The sequence below is a fragment of the Lonchura striata genome, chromosome 1A, assembly GCF_050655825.1.
Source record: "Lonchura striata isolate lonStrDom1 chromosome 1A, ASM5065582v1, whole genome shotgun sequence".
Classification (NCBI taxonomy): domain Eukaryota; kingdom Metazoa; phylum Chordata; class Aves; order Passeriformes; family Estrildidae; genus Lonchura; species Lonchura striata.
Window position 1 is genome coordinate 61,025,196 of NC_140741.1, and position 11,486 is coordinate 61,036,681.

The window sequence follows — 11,486 nt, forward strand, 5'->3', positions numbered from 1 at the left end:
ACATAAAAAGATACAGAAACAAATCAGTAAAAATAAAGCACAGGAGTGATAGCGGGACAGAAGTGCTCAGTACAGTAATTGGATTAAAATGTAAAGAGGCAGTTTAGAAAATAGTACCATGCAGCATGGTGGGCATGCTTGTAATCTAATCATTATCAGGCTTTCTGGTGGCATCACAGAAGGTAAGAAATATAATTAAAGGAAGACAATTTTAACAAAAGTGTATATTTATGGGGCGGGCAGCATAGAGGAAAAAAACCCAAATGATAAGACTTATCAAGTGAGTGATAGAGATTATTGGCACTGGTTAATAATTGCAGACAACATTTTAGTGAATAAGAGTGTGTAAGGAAGGTAGGACACGAAAAACTCTGAAAGGAATAACATTTACATTTTACAGGGAAAGCAGTCACTGAAGGGCTAAAATAGGGCAGTATTACCAAAGCAGTAAGTAATAAAAATAAGTTAGGAATGTTATTTTTGCAGAAGTTATATGAGTACCCTGCAGACAATGTTGCATTTTTCAAAATAAGAGAAGCTTGAAGTCAACATCCAGTATTATCAGATCATTGAATAGAATGGGTATAACTTACACAGTTAGTCAGATGTGAAGAAATAGGGAGGCTGGAGTGTGGTTATGCATTAAATGATTGCAGTCTTGTTCCAGTGGTTTGAAACTAGAGTTGAGACAACTCTGTGTTTAGTAGGAAGAGGAATAAGAATTTTAAAAGAAATTATTAAAAGAACTGGGAGATACGCAAGATGAGATACATTCCTTATAACTACAATGTTATAAGGAGTATGAGATCTAAAGAAAAACATTGTTGTAATGGTGCCCAAAAGCAGCTGATGAGTGAAAAATAGTGAAGGTGTAGTGATTTTAAACTTTGTTTGGAAGGAGACTTTTGAAGAAATCCCAGTGGCTTTAGCCACTGGAATGGCTCCAGTGTAGTGGAATGAAGAGATACACCACCACCACTCCAAACTGGAGTATGTGTGTAATTGAAAAAAAGGAAATTAACAGTAAGAATTGCTTTGCCTTACTTGAGCCATCTAAAAGTTGGATTTCTAGTTAGAGCTGGTCATCTGGTCTCAGTTTATTGCCAATGGGTATAGATGGTAATTTCCAGAGAATTAATTCTATGTATTCCTTACATTTATAGTGCAATTAACTCCTCCACAGATAAGCTCAGCTCTTTCTATTTCCTTGAAAAGGTTCTTAAACAACTAGTTCTAAACTGAAAAGGTCAAAGTTAAATGTGATTACAAACCACCTCCAAGGTATATGGGACAAAAATTTACTGCCTACTACAAATTTTCTATCTTGTTCCTTTTGAAGTAATTGATCATTCTCATAATTTTTCAGCTGAGACTAGCCATGCTCAAATTTACTTAAGTAATTTCTCTTCTCTATAGGTCACAAGAATGCAGAAATAATTATTTCTGTACTATGTTATAGGCAAGGTGTATACATGGATTTACTTTCGTGTTTCATTCACAGGAATAAACTTCAGTTGAATCTCTGCAGCTCTTAAAATGGAGCTGACTTCTATGAAGATTATTTGCTTGGTATTCTCTCAAGAAACACTGCTTTCATCCATGATCAACTAAAACTGCTTTAGGAATAAGAAAGCCTCAGAGGACATAAATGTATTGCCAGCTGCCCTGAGGGTGACATTACAACACTGTCAGGGATTAACTGAGTGAAAAACAACCTGATTCCGGCTCTGCTGAGTTGTGGCCACAATGGGAATTCTTAATTTTTACGCTGGGTATCTTAGTATCTCATTGAAATGGGCATCACTCAGAAGACAGTTGGCTTTATGAAAACATTGAAGATCTCTAAAAACAACAAAAGAGTAGAGTCCAGTACGTACAAGGTGGTTTAAAAAAAAAAAAAAAGTTAGCTGCTGTAAATGTGTTGTATTATCAGCAGCACTTGTTAATTTCTCCTCATTTTGCTTTGCAGTAGGCTTGATCTCTAACACTTAATATGGCCAGAACAGAATGGCACATTTTTTGAGTTTGGTTGTTGAAGAAAGTTCTTCTCCATTTTAATTAAAAAATACAATGGGATCTACTTGAACAGAAGAAAGCATTAATGCAGTAAAAGTAGCATATGGCTCACCAGCTTTGCTTAACCTGGAACTTGTGCTGATTCACATGAAACTACTGTTGAGAAAGAATGCAATAAAATGTCGTAATCCTTATATGGTGAAACCCCTAGTTAGTTCACCATAAGGGCACTGAAATGTTTTCACAAACTGAGCTTAAGGTTCACCCCAATCGGTTCATCCTCATGCTGTCACACGGCTTGCTGTATTTGCTGTCTTGTGCATGCTACAATAGACTATTAGGGTGAGACCTGCACTTCTGGCAAATAGTGGCAATCCCTCACCTTTCCTTTCAAGGCACTAGCTTGATGTGTGTGGGAGAACTAAATCAGTACCCTTTGTAGACTGCCTATGACAGTGAAAGGAAGTTGTTCCTCAGTGTCCCTATATCATGAAAGAAGATACTACTGGGAAAGGGATTTGTGCCTTGCTTTGTTTACCTTTTGTGCAGTCCCAACTATGCTTTTTACCTCCTCCTCACTCTAAAGAGGGGAAAAAAACCAAAAGTCTGATCTTCCTTTATAAATGTTGTATAAGGAAAAACATTTCTCTTCCCTACACCTTTCCGTTATGCACACAGAGGTGCTTTCTTGCAGTAACTATATTGGATAAACCACCTATTTTTCCATGCTTTCTCATAAGCAGTGCATGGCTGCTGGGCAGGGATCCTCAATCCCATTCATGCTTACAGCTGGTATCATGTTCTATCTTACCTCTGCCAGCTCTACTGGTCCAGCAGTGTGGGACAGTGCTGAATGTAAAACACAGCTGACTTTTGGTCATCTGAGTTATACTTCAATCTGGCTGTGATCAGGTCAACCCCAAATATCAGCCTAACCTGTACCTTGAGTTACATTTACTGCTTTGACCCATGTATCTTTTCAGAGAAGATACAGCTAGTTGAATCTGATATATCCTAAACCAGATGTTTCATATCTAGTGTTATGGGAGGGAAAAACTCAGTGTTGCACTTCAGCTACAGAGAAGGGTACCTTAAAGCAAGGCTTGCTTACAGTAGTGCTATTACCTGGTGTGCTGCCTGCTACAGCCCAGTAGTGTGGCCTCACCTCCATCACGAGACTCAGTTTGTCAGATTAGCATCCATCACATAACCAGATGTACAGGATCTCTTGACAAAACTTGACAAGTCTTGGAAGAACAAACTGTTTTGTTTGTCTTAAACTGCCTTTAAGACTCAAGGAAGTCAACTGCCTATTTACCCACCCTAGGGGTGAAATAAGTGCTTGGAAAGTGAGAGACCATGGCAGCACAGCATGTCTTCACTTGCCCCAAGTGAAAATTATACCCACAAAAGCTGCCACTGCAATTTTAAGCTTGGAACATTTTCCAGATCTCTCATAGTTCATATTGTGGAATGTTTCAGCAGTGTTTGTAGTCATGAATGTAGGATGGAAAAGCTAGTCCATAATTCTTCTGCCCACTGTTTATAAATAGCATATGTTCCTAATGTGGGATTTTCTTTTCCTTCCCATTGTCTTCTTTATATGGTTTGACTCAGATTGAGACGGGGGAATGTATTTTTAATGTTGCTTTATCATGGGAGGAGATTTTTTTGTTGTATTTATTTGGGGTTTGTCCATATTTTTCAGAGTTACTTCTACAACAATGATACTTTTAACTTCAACTATGCCCAAGCCAAAGCTGCAATGGGCAATTTTAGTGAAGCTGAAGAGGTATGTATTTATTTTCTTTGAAAAAAAAAGCAATGAAAACATTTCCCCCATATTCCCCTCTTTCCTTCCTTTTCTTCAACCCAGATCTTCATGTTGGTTGAAACTAAGCAGGTTCTGTGGAACATCTTCCTCTTCTTAGGAGAACTGAAACTCTCAGTGAGCACTATTCAGAAAAGATTATCTTGCTAATCTTGTAATGTGAGGTATACAGGGAGTCATGTTGCTTGTGGTGCATCACAACAGTACTTGCAGCTACCTCCAATTGATCAAAGAATGGCCTCTTAATCAGATTTTCTAAGCTTTGTCTGGCATCCCGGGCACTCTTTTTGTTCAGACTGAGTAGGGCGTGCTAAGTAAAAGACACTGAATAGTTAAGAGCTTCTAGGTGTCCCTAGAAATTTGTGTTTTAAGAAAAATCTTCCTCTGGGATATGTGGGAGGAAAAGAGGAAGTGCTCACTATCTTATTCAGCAGTATTACTATGCAGCTGGAAGAGATTAACTTCTACACCCAGTACTTTTTTTATGTCTGTGTGCAGCAGAAACTTAATTACAACTAAAATATGCAAAAGCAAATAGCTATTATGAATGTGGAAGCAACATTTTCCACAAGACCAGAAAAGAAGGCAAGCCACAAAAAAAAAAAAAAAATCCTACACCACATAGTCTAAAGTGAATCGTATAGGTTTGGTTGGTTTGGGGTTTATATTTTATTTTGTTTTTCCAGTCTTTCTAACTTTTTAACTATCCACGTTTGTCAACAATAGAGCCCCCCTGGCTTTACAACTTTTCTCCCCCCCTCATCTCTACCCTCCCATCAAGCACCCTTACCCTTTCATTTTTATGACCCAAAATTGCACCTCTCTTTAAGAAAAATATCCAAGACTGTAAGGAAGGTGGATATATATTTCAATTCAACAAGTTTTCAATTCACTTAGCTTCAGGAAAATCTTTCAAAACTATGCTAGCAGGCTATGCTGATTCCTGAAACTCCATAAAAATGATAATACTATAAGTAAGTTTTAGCAGCAACTAGGCAACAAAGAAACACAAATTTGTAAACTCCCATTAATCTACATTTTTCCTCTTATGTTTTTTAGAAGCTGTTCTATAGAAACTTGTGTTATATAGGTGATGCATTTAAATACCAGAATTATATAATTACATTGATTCATCTAGCCTCATGTCTGATTTTGGGTCATGATGGCAGTTCCATAAGAAGCTCAGTCTTCCCCAGTGTCTCACAAACTTGTAAAACATCTACATACAGCACTTACTAAGTTATTTAAAAGCATACCTCCCTGGACATAATAAAATAAAACATATGATAAAGTGCTACTTACAGTGATAATGCTGCTTTCTTTTTATTTCTTGACTATTACTCCTTCTCCTCCCCCTCTAAATTAGGGGATCAGCAATGTTTAAGCAATACAAATGTCAGTAATTTGTGTAACTCACTGTTCCAGTACATACATCTATTCCTATAAAGGTATTTTGATTTTTGCCAGTAGCATCCAGTATAGTTGCAAATATACTTGGGAGAGGCATAAATAGCTTTTTTTTCCTTTGAGCAAAGCCAGAGTACATTTTAAAATTTATAACTTCCCCCACACATCCCTTTTTATGCAGAATGTAACAAACCTGTATTTGTAGAGAAGGTACGAAAGATGGATGCTTTGCTTGAAAAATCTTACTGAAACCAAAATGGTTAGAAATGGCTTATTGCAGACCTAGAATGATCTGACATGTATGGAAGGAAAGTCTCATCTATATGTGAAACTTGTAGTATTTCAAGAAGATGCTAATACAATTGCTTGTATTGCTTTCTAAACAAACACATTCCAAATAGCTTTTCCCACAGACCCAGTGTTCCTTTGTGCTGTTTGTGTTGCATGGCCGCCACTGGCACTTGTTCAGGGCAGGCCGCACCCTCTGCACAGCTTGGTGTTCCAAAGCTGCACAAGTCCCATGATAAACAGGGCACTGTGTGAATCCTCCACCTACTCCAAACAGAGGGATGCCCCCTACACTGCAATTGCATACCCATACTCTTCTCATGAGCACTTGTTTGTGTGACTTAAACCTTATCTGTGTGTTGAAATGAGGAAGGTTTGCCTTCTGTTTGTGTAAAAGTATATGCGTGTATAATCTTTTATTTTCCTTCTTCCTGCAGGTGTTCCTTTTGATCCAGAGTGAGAAGATAAAAAGTGATTTTGTTTACCTTAGCTGGCTGGCTCGCTGCTGTGAGTCACTTTACTTTCAGCATTGCAGAATACAGATCCTCCTCTCTTGCGTCAGTCTTGGCAATCCACTCTCCTAATTGAATTTAAGGTTGTAGGTGGTTTCAGGACTATGAAAGTGAAAAGCTGATTGCACTAGTTATAGTGTGGGTGATTATTGCACTTTTCATACCTCTGGCTTTTATAAGCAATTACTGCTTCAGTGCAGTGCTGTTATAGTACTGTCAATGCAGCTTTGTCCTGACCAGTGACCCTTTTTCTTCTCAATTGTCAACTCAATTGCTTGAGTGAAGACTTTCTGTCTTAAAAGACTGAGTTGCAATTCTAAAATGTTCAGAGTAAAACACAAAATAGAAGCATTCATACTGGGTCAGGCTCAAGGGTCTGTCTGCCTTCAAGGTTAGCCACTGTCAGATGTCTAGGGAAGAGAGGAATCAGGCAAGCACACACAGTATTTTTTCTTCCTACCATGTTACTTTATATGTTGTCAAAACTCCTGTGCCTGAGGGATATTATAATCTCCAGCATGTGTTTTTCTTCCAAAAACTCTTATAAGAGTTCTTTCCTTGAATTTCCTTGAATCTAGGAAACTTTTGCTGTGTTTAATATTGTATGGCAAATCTTATTTACTGTTATTTACCAGTTTTTAAAACACTGCAGAGTACACCTCAGTACACAGACATCTGCAGTGCCACATACAAAATAGTATAGAAGTGGGCTTTTCTAAGGACTCGAGTCTGAGACTCCTTAGGCCAATTCATTTTCCTTACAGTGCCTCAATATGAAAATGTTTTCTTATCAAACTATTTTCAGCAGTTTTACCTGAAATGTAAATGTGTATGCTTTGGGATGTTATGCCGTATTGCAAATGGAGTAAACATCTCCTAACATGATCTTTCCAGACAGTCACATCACCCATAGGGATGCCTATTTATGACTCTGTTTTAGGATGTGTCAGTTTATTTCCTTTCTAATTAAGCTGCAGTACCAGATTGTGTTTGAGTGTTTTATGTATGAATGTTTTATTTGAATTTTTATGGGAATGATTAATATAGTTATCTTTTTGTGTCAAGTATGTAAATTACTAACAGATCACATTATAATACATTAATGTCAGAGTACAATTAGGGATTGAGTAGTAAACAATTCAATGCTGAAATATTTCCAAGGGGCAAAAAGTACCAGAAATGCATCCTTTTGCATAACAATGTAATTTTTTGTTTAGTACCTCAATACTATTTATACCAAATTCTTGAAGAGAAGGTCAAAAAACATTGGGTTAGCACAGAACTACATTACTATAGGTAGATTGGTGTTAGAAATTGAGAACTGGCTGTTTACCACTGTATATGGTATTTGGAACTGATGAGCAATAAATCAAACTTGACGTCTTGCTGCCTCCTAAATGAGAAGAGTCTATAAATTCTGTGATTTGGTGTTACGTGTTTATTGTTGATTACCATCCATTCTACCTGCAATATTAGTATAGACACAGTGGACACAGAAATAACAAGCTAAACAGTCCCTCTTTTGAAAAAGCACAAGACTGATCCTTATGTGAATAGCCAGGTACTCTCAGAGCAGCTGTTAAGGCTTGAAAAAGAAAGGAAAACTTACTTTCATTTTCTTTTCTCCCAGTGTTTGAATGAACCTGGAATTATGAATACCAACCATAGATTCAAGATAATGGCTTTTTATCACCAAGAAATAGAACCTTTGTGTTTAAACACCCTAGTAGAATTTCTACTCATTGAGACAGAAGATTCAGATTAATTTATTTCTAATTGTGTATACCAGTGATGTTTAAAGTTGAAGACCAATGAAAAATTCTAGTCTTATACACAAATTTAAAACCAGCATGGCATCTCAGGAATTTAGAAACATTTTTTTGTAGTAATGACAAGTTTTGTTATGCTTGGAGGGGCTTCAACCTCTGCCCTCTCCTTTTGATTTGTTGTGAATCATGGGAATATAATGTTTGGACTGACATGGGCACCAAGTATTAAAGACCTCAATTTGGTGGCAATTCAAATTTTTTTTGTGTATAAGAACACACAATCCTAAATCCTACCATATAAATGGCTTGCCATCGTTCATTGTCCTGCATAAAAAACTTCTCTGATGCTTTCCATTCGGTCCCTTAATCACGGATTAAATTAAATCATGAGAGTTGTTCTTATTGCTTATCTGTTTATTGTTTATTAATATAAATTAATATGTAAACACTGTAATTATTCCTTTTGACACTGGTATTCTCTGCTGAATCGGCTGTTATCACTAGTAAGGCAGAAGATAAGGATAAGCCCCTTCCCAGCCTCATGCTCACGGCTGAGGAAAAGAAATACAGAAATATCTGTTCCACCTGCCACTGAATATTGTGCATAGCATATTCTTTTCACAATTCCAGCTTTTTCTTGTTATTGCAGATATTATGAATAAGAAACCACAGCTAGCCTGGAAGCTCTATCTGAAGATGGAAACATCAGGGGACTCCTTTAACCTATTGCAGCTCATTGCAAATGATTGTTACAAAGTGAGTTTTCTCTTTAGAGCTTGGTGTATGACATGTTAATTCAGTGATTGTACCAACAATTTTTTTAATATACTTTTTATCATTGTCATCACTAGTGAATTTTCTTTAATAATGACAGGATGTCTAATAATGTGGATGAGTTGGCAAGGATTAGTCAGTATTAGTATCATAAGTACCTACAGGCCTTCTTGGTAGAGAACTCATTAAAATGTTGGTAAATTACTGCATAGTTGAGCTACAATAATAACAGTTGTTTCTCCTACTATGAGAATCCTACTATGGGTAGAAAGGACAAAAAACTTTAAAGGAAAAAAAATCTAGCATAGATTTAGCAAGATACCTCATTCTTTTTTTTTTTTTTTCCAGGACAGTATAGTGTTTTCCTTAAAGTTTGTAATGGGAGATACTCCTTGTGATCTCAAAAGTAGTATTCTAAAACTGAAAGAATTATCCCTTGTACATCTTTCAAGTACTAAGTTACCATCTTACCCTTAAAAGTCTAGTTGCTCAAACAAGTGACTATGCCTCTGGTGTTTCCCATAGATGCAATTTGTGAAAGCAGGTTGAAAATCAGACCTCATGTAAAATCTCTCCCTGGATAATTTAAAGTCTCACTTAAATCAGTTGATTGCTTTATCTTAATTCTTTTCAAAAGCTTCTTGTCTTGAAGAGGAGAAGTAGGTGCACATTTTGAATTTTCTAGAGCTCTTAAAAGCTGCATTTATAGAACTAAATTTTTCAGCCTAATTATGTGTCTACATATGGCCATAAATGACTGCTCCAAAATTGTTACTTTAGTAATATAATTTGTCTTTCTACACGAGGAGCCATTGTACCTCTTGAACGAAATGGCAAGGTCCATGTTGTTTGATTTTATATGGCATTTTTCAGTTGTTTCTGAAACATTACATTATATTGGAGTTCCACAGACAGCACCAGAGATGTAACTTAGGAAGGCAGTTGCATTAGGCTTTGCTCAACAGAAAACAGAATGAGCATGAATGGAACAAGGTCAGCAGTGTCCTGAGAGGTGGTGTAGCTGGATGCCTCATTGCTGTGCTGATAAAAATTGTTCAGTGAGGAAGTTGGCATGCAGGATTTCATGCTAATTTCTTGATGCTTTTTATGAAATAGCCCATCTTGTCCATATGGGGAACAGCGCATGACTTGGGGTGAAGTATTTCCTAGATTTATGTCAGATAGAAGGAGAAAATTAAACCTGTACCTGATTAGTGGAACTAGATCAGATACTAATTTGGATAGATCAGTATTCTAATTTTTCTTTTTAGCTGACACATCTGATAGTGTCAATACTAACTATTTTTATTCCCATACATTTTTGCCAGTCCCCAGTGGTTAAAATCAACATTTATGTGAAGAAAAGGGAATTATTACTCATCCTGTAGTACCAGTGTTTCTCTGACTAAGGTTTCCAAATGTAGCTCCCACAGCCTGCTTTTTTTTTTTTCTGCAGGCTTCTAGCTACCAAAGGACAGGAGGTTATGCTCAATCTACCTTCTGTGATCGCTCATGGGAAGATGCTAGTCACAAACAGCATTGTCCTTCAGGCTTGCTCAAGTGGAGAGCACTCATACAGCCCACATGAGATGTGCTATGCTGACTTCAAAAGCCACAGTTAATCTGGTCACTCCTTTTGCATTGACTTGCCAAGCAACTTTCTCCTGGTTCCTAATTACAAGTAGAGAACCTAAGGCAGAAAAGATAGGGTACACACTGGATTTTCCTAAGCTAGGGAAAATTTTGGATTATAGAGTCACTGAATCTTCTTTTGTACAATATTGTAACAGCGAAGAAAAAATATTAAGTTAAACCCAGAAGATAAACAAATTTATGTGGCCATGTCTACATGAGGAAATGTGGTTTCATTTTCACATGTCTGGACTAGTTGGAAGTTGATATTCTGTCAAGAGTTTTGGGTTGGTACAACACTAGATAAGTGCACCTCAAAAAAAGATGTTGTAATACGACCTGTTTCCCATTTCTCTAACTGCAGTGTCCCTGTTCTGTGTCACTTGCTGCCTACAGAAAAACAGGAAAATGCACATTGCTTCTACAGTTTACTGCTGATTTCAGAAAACTGGGCTCAGTGTTTTTAATGCCCTTCTGAAAGGTGGTCAGGAATAATGTTTCACTTTCTGTGCAGATGCGTCAGTTTTACTATTCAGCCAAAGCCTTTGATGTTCTGGAGAGACTGGACAATAATCCTGAATACTGGGAAGGCAAGAGAGGTGCTTGTGTGGGTGTATTTCAAATGATCTTAGCTGGTCGAGAAGCAAAGTGAGTATTCTGTGTTGTATCTGAATTTATTTTGCTCTTCTCCTATTTTCAGCTAGCTGTAAGCCAGAATCATAACCTCAGCCTTAGGACTACATATCATCTTCCAATCTTTTATTGACCTTTCAGAGAATAGACACTCCATCCAGAAGCTCCATATGCAGTTTTCGGCTGAAAGTGTATCTTCCACACCAACAGTTATAGAATATATGGTAGAAAATAATTTATGAGCAAGTACTGTGGACTATAAAATACCAAAATACTTTAGTCATCATCACTAGGAAAAGCTAGGTTATAAGTGTAATAGTATGTTCATTTACTGGGGGAAACCAAGATCATTTCATGTTGATGGTGTAAGAATGGAAAACTATAACATGACATTTTAAAATGCATAGAACAGAACTAAGGAAACATTTACTCAACACTGTAGGAAGGACATGATTTTTCTAAACAAAGAGTAGATAAGACTGTACTTTCATTAAAATTTGCCTTCTGAAGACATTGACCGTGTCATGCAATTATACTTACTTGATGAAAGCTTAAAGGAAATCATCTGTGTTACTGATAATTTTGTTTTCGGCCCATTTCACTGGATGGGGGAATGAGAGAGAG

At 37.0% G+C, this 11,486-nt stretch overlaps 1 protein-coding gene across 7 annotated transcripts in view; it reads left to right on the top strand.

The window, feature by feature from the left end:
- IFT56 (intraflagellar transport 56) overlaps positions 1-11,486 on the top strand; it is a 55,904-nt gene that overhangs the window by 32,862 nt on the left and 11,556 nt on the right. For 6 of the 7 annotated variants that reach the window (XM_021552803.4, XM_085569885.1, XM_021552801.4 and 3 more), the window contains exons 14-17: positions 3,725-3,808; positions 5,980-6,049; positions 8,473-8,579; positions 10,744-10,877. In XM_021552803.4, the coding sequence (XP_021408478.1) occupies positions 3,725-3,808; positions 5,980-6,049; positions 8,473-8,579; positions 10,744-10,877 (395 nt within the window). Of the gene's footprint in view, positions 1-3,724; positions 3,809-5,979; positions 6,050-8,472; positions 8,580-10,053; positions 10,195-10,743; positions 10,878-11,486 lie in introns of those variants that run through there. The other variant, XM_085569887.1, reaches the window with a different exon arrangement.